At 47.9% G+C, this 9,625-nt stretch overlaps 1 protein-coding gene across 7 annotated transcripts in view; it reads left to right on the top strand.

The window, feature by feature from the left end:
- Positions 1-1,280: 1,280 nt before the first annotated feature.
- Positions 1,281-9,625, top strand: part of GRID2 (glutamate ionotropic receptor delta type subunit 2) — an 802,847-nt gene continuing 794,502 nt past the window's right edge. For all 7 annotated transcript variants that reach the window (XR_014538421.1, XR_014538422.1, XR_014538423.1 and 4 more), the window contains exon 1: positions 1,281-2,965. Coding sequence is in view for 4 of the 7 variants with exons in the window: in XM_083571111.1 (XP_083427237.1) it covers positions 2,878-2,965 (88 nt within the window). In the remaining 3 variants the exon portion in view is untranslated. The remainder of the gene's footprint in view (positions 2,966-9,625) is intronic.

Genomic DNA, 9,625 nt, shown 5'->3' with positions numbered 1-9,625 from the left:
TGTTTCTGTGCACTGCTCTGGTTCGCCAGAAGCGGCTTAGTCATGCTGAACACATGACCCGAAAGCTGTATGCCGGCTCCCTTGGCCAATAAAGCGAGATGAGCGCCACAACCCCAGTCGGCCACGACTGGACCTAATGGTCAGTGTTCCCTTTACCTTTACCCCCCCCCCCACTGAAGATTACTAAGATTTGTTCTCATCACTTCCCTTCAAGTTGTACAGGTCTATGCGTGAAGGATTCCTTAAGGTCCAGAATCCAGAATGATAAATTAGCTCCTGCACATTTTATACAGATCTGTGCCCTTTCCCCCCAGATACATATGGCCATTAAATATTGGCTTCTGACACCATGCTGTTGAAACTTATAGGGCACGGGTGTCAAACACAAGGCCCGCGGGCCGAATCCGGCCCGCCAGACCTCGTCATGTGGCCCGTGTAGCCGCCGCCGGCCGCCAGCCTTCACCTTTTATTCTCGCTTTTTTTTTTTGACACAAGAAAGCCGCCTCTTCAGCGCATGCGCGGCAGCCTACAAGCCAGAGAACGTCTGCCCTCTAGCGGCGCCGGCCGTTCTACACAGGAAACCTCCACTTTACATGCATTCAGGAAACCTCCACTTGTTTTTATATTGAGCGCATGCCATCCTGTGATGTGACAGATCCAACGGCTGCCTGAACCCTTCTCTCCTGTACTGTAAGTCCTACAGATACAACCGGCCCTTTGAGGGTGACCAAACTGCTGATGCAGCCCCCGATGAATTTGAGTTAGACACCCCTGTTATAGGGTATACCAGACTGAAATCTAAACAAGAGCTTTATTATCTCTCTTGAAGAACAAGAAACTCCGCCCAGCTACAACTAAGTCTTGTGCCACCTAGTGATTAAGCCATGTAATGACACTGTCCCCATAGGGACTGCTGACATATGGGGGATTGTGTTTCTCCCCATCTTCCCTGCTTTGGAGTCTAAACTAGAAAAGTAGCTTAACTAATAACCTTCCATGTCACACAAACAGCAGCCAGGGGTTATTCAGGCTACCATTTTATGATGGAAAAACCACTGCTTTTCCTTCTTCCTTCTTCCCTTCGACCCCCTTCCTCCCTGGAGCAATTTCCCAGCCTTGAGATTCAATTGTGAACAAAACCCCATCAAAAACGTAGATAATTAAGTGCATATTAATAGCACTCTGGAGCCTTATTTTTATTCTCCTCCCTTCGGAATCAGCTGTCCTGGATACTTCCCCCTCCTTCCCACCCCGCTCCGGCTCCGCATCTTGAAGCCCTGCCCCTGATTCACTTTCCAAAGACTCCCAACTTGAGCTCTGCGGTGGAAGTTGCAAGGTTAAACGTGTCGAGAGGCGGAAGCCAACGCGCTCTAAACTAGGGCCAAAGAAATGCCCAGGGTCCTTCAGCCCAACCCAAAGAACCCCCCACTTCGGTGCCCTCTCGCCTTCGGACTGAAGTGACCCCCCCCACCTGAAATATGCTTTTCACACCCATTGAAGATCCCTCTCACCGGCCCCCTACCACCGACCAGCTTAGCAGGCGGCGCTGAAGCTATTCTAACGTTGCTTCTCCCTCATACACTAGATAGGGGGAGAAAGTGGTTGTTAGGAAGCCTGCCTCTCGGTTCTTCCCCTCTATTCCTCCTCTCTGGCTGATAGCACTCTCCTCTCTCTCTCTCTCTCTCTCTCTCTCCTAGGTGATCCATTTCTAAGCAACGTGCTAGCTAGCGGCGGAGCTGCCAACAGCTAGGGGACTCTCTCTCTCTCTCTGCATCCCACCAACCAAGCAAGCTCCAAACCGCCTCCTCGGCTGCTGCTGCTTCTACTGCAGAAGACCATCTTCACAAGTCCCGGGGCTGCCGCTGTTTGGCTTCCTGGCTGCATCCAGCTCTCCGTTGAACTGCTATCTCGAGTGACCACGTTGGAGAGCCGTTTTCGCAGCGGTCGCTCTCTTCCCTCCCCGCACCAACCAGCTGCAGGGGGGAAGCAAAGAAAGCGATCAGTTGCTTCTCCCCCTCCCCACCCCCTTTCTTTTGGTGGAGCACGAAGAAGATCGAGATCTAGTTCTGCATTCCCAGCTGCATTGCCTTGAAGTTCACTTTGGGTGGTTTTGGTTTTTTTTTTTAAAAAATCATCGTCATCATTAATTTTTTTGGAGGGAAGCTTGGAGACGAAGAGCGCTCTCCCTCGCCACACACACACACACTTTGCAAGGATCTAGTCCCTCGCCTGGGAGATTGGAAAGAAAAGCTGCAGTTATTATATATATTTTAAAATTGTTTTATCCACACCCCCTCCTCCCCTCTCGAGCACCGGCTGGCTGGCTGGCTGTGGGGGGCACTGGAAGGGTCCGTCGGTTTGCCGGTTGCAAGTTGCCCCACTGGAGCGGCGGTGGGGACCTGGCCTTGCGGATCGCTCCGAAGGAAAACAACCCTATATATTTAAAAGATATACCACTGAAACCTAACAATAAAAAGGCTGAGGATGGTGTGATCGACACAGGGACACGCCGAACTGCTTCCCGATTGACATCTCTGGCGGCGGCGGTGATGTGCTGGATGGATTTGCTGCAGCAACTCCCCACAACTCTGGTGATGCCCGGCCGCCCCCCGAAGTGACGCGGGGCTCGTTGCGAGAGGCTCCCCAACCAGCCTGGGATCGGCTCCCTCTTGCAGCTTTTTCCTTTCCCCTTTAATTTTTTTTTTCCTTGGAGGATCCAACCGGGATTTAGAGGCTCCTCAAACTCTCGTCTCTCTTTTCTTGGGCTTCCTTCGTCCTTGTCGCTGGTGTGATCGCTAACCTCCTGCCCCCCCTCCTTACTACTACCCCCCGTTTCCCGAACCAACCACTCCTCCCCGCTTGCCCGAAGCGCAGGAGATGGAAGTTTTCCCCCTCGCTTTGCTCGTGTCCGTGTGCTGGACCGGAACCTGGGAAGCGGCGCTGGCAGATTCGATCATCCACATCGGTAAGGCGCGCCGGAGCTGCGACTGCAGCGGGCTTACTTCGCAGCCTTTCCCCGCTTTCCTCGCCAGCCTCCTCCCGCCTCCAGCTGCCCCGGGCAGTATTTCTCTCTCCCCCGCTTCCTCTTACTGAACGAAATAATAGCCGCCCCCATAATCGGTTATGTTTCGTTTGCTGCATGGGTTTTCTAGATTCGAGCGCGAATATCTGTGTTGGGGAGTTTGCGGGGGGGGGGGGCTTATTTTCTAGTCCCCTCTACAAATGAAGGTAAACAACCAGAGTTTGCTTTTTGCATAGTGTGTGTGTGCGCGCAGCTAGCTCGTCCTCTCGAGCAGAAATCCCTCGCCCCAGGCTTCCCGCCGCTGCTAGCGGGGAAAGCCTGAAACGCCCCCCCCCCCGGTATATGTATTATAAAGCTTGCAAACCTGCACCGCACACGCACGCACATTGGCCCCACGTTGCAACACAACGTACGTCCGCCCCCTTCCCCTCTCCCCCCCCCCCGTACGGAGGAACAGGTGGTTTGGCAACGTGCGCTCTTCCATTTGGCCAAGCAGATCTTCGCGAAAGGGGAGGGGACTGAGTGCCGTGGGGCTCAACCTCCCTCTAAACGGGCGAGAGGCAGGAATAGCGTCCAGTCTCTCTCTCTCCCTCTCCCCCCCCCCCCCCCCGCCAGCCAGGAAGCCCGCGACGCGGGAGGATCGTGGGCTCTGTAAAGGTTTATACGTTGACAGGGCCTCCCGCGCGCGCCCCACGGCCACCCTCTCCAGTGCTGGATGGATGGTGATGTCCCCTCTTCTCTTTGGGGGTGGAAGGAAGAAGGCAGCGGGAGAGCCAGCCCCGCTTCGCGAGCCTCTTCTCCAGCAAAGAGCGTTGAATGGATGCAGCACGGCAAGGGTTAAAGGAGCCGCGGCTTTCCCCTTTACCCGCGCTCCCCCGAAGCTGCTTTTGGGCCCCACCTATTGGCAGCCGCGTTGACGGCCACACGGGGACTCGAGCGCGCGAGGAGGATGAGGGGCATCGCGGTGCTTCTGATTCACAGAGCTCTTTCTGCAGGGAGAGCGAGCCTGAAGCTCGCATTTGCCAACCACTGGAGGGGGTGGGGAGAGAGAGAGGGAGGCACAGGAAATAACTCCATCCCTCGCTTGTTCAGAATCCTTGCAAAAAAAGGGAAAGAGAAAAATCATCTGGCCAGGGCTTTCCCCCGTCAGCATCAAACCGAGAACATCCTCCAACTCTCTATCCCCATTCCCCTACTTAAAATTTAAAAAATGCATCCGTGGGGGATGTTTTGCTTAGCAAAAAATAAAATAAAAATGTGTTGGGGACAGTGGCGTAGCGTGGGTTGTCAGCACCCGGGGCAAGGCAAGTAATTTGCGCCCCTTAACCCGTGGATTTGCGCCCCCTAACCCGTGGATTTGCCCTAACCCCAGATGTTGCGCCCGGTGCGGCCGGCCCCCCCTGCACCCCCCACGCTACGCCACTGGTTGGGGAGGAGGAAGGAGTCTCTGTGTGTGTGCGCGCGCGTTTGCTGGACTGCTTTGTAAGCAGCGCACGCAGGCAGAGAGAGCATGGAACGAGCAGGCTGCTTTGGCTCGCAAGAAGATAAGCGATCCAAACGTACTGGGGGTGGGGGAAGCCTCAGAGTCCCCCTGCTGGCTGGATGCGGAGCAGGGGGACAGAGAGCAGGCGCGCTGCTTTCAGGTACCAGCTGAGTCGAAAGTCTTGTCTCTCTTCGCTCACACTCCTCCTTCCCTCCCCCGCGCTCCAAAATGTGCACATCCTGTGCTAGAAAGGTACAAATAGAGATCGTTCCCTGCTGTTCTGGGGCTAATGCCAAGTAGTCCCCCCCCACACCCCCAATAAATAAATAAAAACCACACAACTTGGTGTCTACCGGGGCTTCATCGTTTGAGAGATGCTCGTTTGTAAACATGTCTGCCAGCCCTTGATTGTAATGCGATGTTTGAGGGAAGAGGATCAAGGCTGAGAAATCCCTGCTTTTGAATGTGTGTGTGTGTGTGTGTGAGAGAGAGAGAGAGAGAGAGAGACCTCGCGCTATAGGATTTGGCCAGATTCTGGAGTGTAAGTTAGCTTAGAGTTTCTAAGGCAAGAGACCTCTGTAGGAGTCCTTGCTTGAGTCTCTGAATATCATAGGAGGGATTGAAGGTTAGCAGCGTCAGACATCCTTTAGAAAAGAGGCAGAGTATGGTTTGTTCACAGCGTTTAAAAAGGGGGGAAAGTAAATAATTTACTTGAAATGGTGGCTTAGCGGACAAGAGTTTGGGCTTTGTTACAACCAGGTGAAGTTGCAGCCTTCTCTGTCTATGGTGAAAGGTTTTGGAGCCGTTCTTGTATTCCAGAACAATTATTTTCACCAGTGAATAGTTGGGTTGTGAGGTGTGCTGGGGGGAGAGACTCCCAGAGCAAAGACCCTTTTCTTTCTTCTTTGAGCAAACAGTTCCATGCACTGTTGCACTGTGGTTTTGCATCAAACAGCCCCTTCTCCCCGCCTCTCTTCACATTAATTGCTATTTATGTTTGCTGGATGCCCACTTTAATTATTTATCGCTGGCAAATACAGCACTGTGTAATTTATTTTTATTTCCCCCCCTTCTCTCTCTGGCTTTCTTGTAAGTGCCATTGGTGGTTACAAGCAGCAACAAAAGTACATTTGCTTAGAAAGGGGAGGGGGGAATCCAAAGTGGCTTCTCAGACAATTAATTTCACTTGGAAAGACAATTAGTACATTTGACAAGGGGATTAGCTTTTTTTATGGATGGCTTTATGTTGCCATGAAGCTGGCAAATTGATAATTGTCATCCAGAGCTCTCAATCTTTCTCTCCACCCCCTCCCTTCAATTTCCTGCAGGGTATGGAAAAATAAGTAGCCAGGAAACAAACAACAATTTCGTGTTAAATTGGGTCAGCAGCTAAATGCAGCAATTCTTCCAAAAGTATAGAATTCATCGCTAGTTTCCAGGTCTGAAAATCTTGTGAGCTATGACTCTGGTGTCTTCCCACCCACACCCCTTGCACAAACTCCTACCTAACAGAAGAGCAAGAAAGAAGAACTCTTTTTGTTCATTTTAAATTTTGGGAGAGGGTTTACAGAGAGGGTGAAAATCAACGTTAAGAATCACAGTGTTTCCAAATGAGGGTTTGCAAAGACAATGAGGGAAATGAAAGTTAAACATTCCCTTGGGGGGGAAATATTGAAGCAGCAGGTATAACAGATGTTCTGAATTCAACGAGGAAAAGACTGATGATTCCTCAATGTAATCACACTTCTAAAGTGTGCAAAAAAATAATAGTTCAGTGTATCATGCAGAGAAAAATGTGTGTGTGAGTGAGTGAGAGAGAGAGATAGGGTGAAAGTAACAGGGAGTTCTCCAATATAAATGTAACTTGCATGTATTTCTCATCCATTTACCCAACTATGTATTTATATTTATACAGTTATCATGTAGGTTACCTGTTTAGAATAGGTATCTATGATAACAAACTCATCTCTTTGCCAGCCACCAGAATGGAAGCTAAGAGTTAGTAACAGAATATAGATGCTATCTCCCCTCGCAAACCATACTCCTCTAATTAATATAATTATTCTGGTTATATTGAAGGGAATCCATGTTGCAGGCTATGTATTTCTGAGCATTGAGAGGGTTTATATAGTTGTATGTGTTTCTGCTGACTTGAACATTACAGAGGGGAGCAGGCAGTTCAGGAGGACTACATTAAGCGTGCTTATGAAAATACTAAAAACAATCACCTCCACTGGAGGTTTTTGGTTTTTTTGTGTTTTTTGTTTTAAGCATGCACACTGAGGAAGAAGGGGTTCACTCTCTCATTTCTGACATTCTGAAACTATGCAGTTCTGCATTATGCTGCTTCCTTGAGCCTATGCATTGATTGAATAATTTCATCAGACTCACATTACTTGATTGCTTAGAAGTTTCCTAATGATCTGTATGCTGTAGGAAGAACTCAAAAGCCGTGAGCGGAATGGCAATGATATTGTGTTTTATGAGGCTATTCAAAAAGTCGCTCTGATTTATGCAGCTCAAAAGCTCTGAAGTCTTTGAGATTAGCCACGCTGCCTGCTATTTTCTTCGTACATTGCTTGTCCTATACTCTTCACTCCCTAAACACAACAGGAGTTGAGAACACTGCTTTAATTAAGCAGGGATTAGCTGGCATTTCCACCCAAGTGCACAATTTATGTATGGCTCATAGCGGGTCTCATGTTCTAGTATATTTAGTGATATGTGAGTGTCCGTTGATTTTGACCTCTAAGTCCTCCAATGAGAAGTGTGTGTGTGTGTGTGTGTGTGTGTGTGTGTGTGTGTGTTTCCATATAGGTGAAAAAAGATGAATGCATTTTCCAGGATAAACATTTTTTTCTTCAGATCAGCAAGTGCTGCAATGGCATGACCTCCACTCAACTGAAAGGGAGATTTTGTGTGAATCTTCTACAAGCCCCATTCCAACAAATGGAGGATACACAGTGGTGGTACATTGTGGGTTGCATTATCTGCCTCTAAACTTCTCATTAGCTTTGTTTGCCTGTAAGATTTACAGCACTCGTCCTGTGCACCTTTACTCCGAGCAAGGTCCCATTGAGCTCAATGAGATTTGCTCACAATTGTGTTATTACTAAAATACTAGCACATTACTGTACTAGCATAGCATTACAATGCTGTGCATTACTACTAAAATACCAGGAAAACTAGAATGGCCTTCTCAAATAGAAGTCATGCCAGATGAATATCATTTCTTTCTTCGAGTTACAAGCTTGGTGGACAAAGTCCCTAATGATATTCTGATGGAGAAGCTGGTAAAACATGGACTGGATGAGGTCACTGTTAAGTGGATTTATTGTTTGTTTGTTTGTTTGTTTGTTTGTTTGTTTGTTTGTAACCAGATTTGTAGCTGGTTGACTGACTCAGAGCCAAACTAGGACAACTTACTTTCCAAGCCTTACAATTCTGATCTTTGGCTAGGTAACATGTCTCTTTGGGTCCCAGAAAAAGCAATTTGTGGTCGACTCTAATCATCCTCTGTTCTATTTATGTAATTTGGATTTGCTAGTCCACTTGGTTTGAGGGATCAAGTATATTACTATCCATTTCCTTGCACATGCTCTATACCTTTAAGTCTTGTTACAAGAGGCTTTCCCTGCAAAGGGAGACAGTCAATGCGCAATTTACAGCATAAAGACCCATTTAAGTGAATGACTGATACCTTTGCTGGAAGCCAGTAATTTGCAGGGCTGAACCTGCCATGTAGCAAGTTGATGTGACCAGCTTCAGGGAGCATCATGTGGTGTGGGATAGATGAAGGCAGGAATTTATGTCTGGATGGTGCTGCAAGACTTCTTAAAGTGTTGTCCTTAGAATGGGAGGTAGGCATTTGGACTTTGCTTCAAGCAGCAAGAATGTATTGTGCACTGCAGGTAACTGGACTCACATTACTCTTCTTGAAGGTGCTCACAGTTTAGTGTATCAATAAATCCTCACCAGTTACCTCTATTTTAAATACGTAACATTGTCCATTGAGGGTCCTGGCCTCAGAGCCTGAAGCTGGAACCTAGCTTAGTGAGCTACCATGGACAGCGTACACCAAGTCATCTGAGTGCTTGTTCAGTACTGAAGGTAATAAAGGCATTTAACATTGAGAGCCGGTGTGGTATAGTGGTTAGAATGTCAGTCTCGGACCTGGGAGACCATGGTTCGAATCACCATTCAGCCATGAAGATCACTGAGTGACCTTGGGCTAATCACTCTCTCTCAGCCTAACCTACCTCACAAGGTTGCTGTGAGAATGAAACAGGGATGAGAACTATACATGCACTTAAAAACTCCTTGGAGGAACGGTGGGACATAAATTAAATAAACAAACATTGGCCCTTTGGATTGTCTGGCAGCATGAAGTCTTTGGATTGGCAACGCCTGGCAGAAATACTAGAAAACTGCCCATTTATTAGTTGTGTTTACACCTCACATTTCTTCCAAGGTAGCACGTGTGATTTGTCTCCCTCCATTTTGCCCTCAGGACTATCAAGTGATGGAGGCTAAGCTGAGAGATAGTGACTGGCTAGGTGGAAATTTGACATTAGTTCTCTCCAGTTCTGGAACAACACTAGCTTTTACAGCACATTGTCTTCTTGATCTCCAGCTTCCAGCCTGTGAGCCTGGTAATCCTTCAGGTTATACCATGGCCCTCATGTGGCCCCCTGACATTTCCTTGGTTTCAGTAATGGCTTGTAGACAATCCTCTGGTTGCTATTCTCCCTTATCTTCCACATATTCCTAAGAGATGCTGGAAAAAGTAACATGCTGAAGAGAGATTTGTCATATTAATAGTTATTTGAGAGCTAATGGTTGTTGAAGGGAGAACCCGTTGCATTTTATTTGGAGCAGAAACAATAGGTTTCAGTCCGTTCTCAGTTAAATTTCTTTCCATTATATTATGCACTACATGACTACAGAACATATGTATAATTTGTTTAAAAAATGGAATAAGCAGACCTGATTCTCTATAGTGCCATTCTTTGTTCATCATTCCACATCATTGCTCTTTTTGTGATGCTGATAAGTTGTCTTACAGTAGCAAGCCAATCCAATGTCAGCATTAGCTGAAAGATAATCTATTAATTTAATTA

Source organism: Podarcis filfolensis, assembly GCF_964270895.1.
Source record: "Podarcis filfolensis genome assembly, chromosome: 9".
NCBI lineage: Eukaryota > Metazoa > Chordata > Lepidosauria > Squamata > Lacertidae > Podarcis > Podarcis filfolensis.
This window is presented reverse-complemented; position numbering and strand designations above follow the sequence as displayed.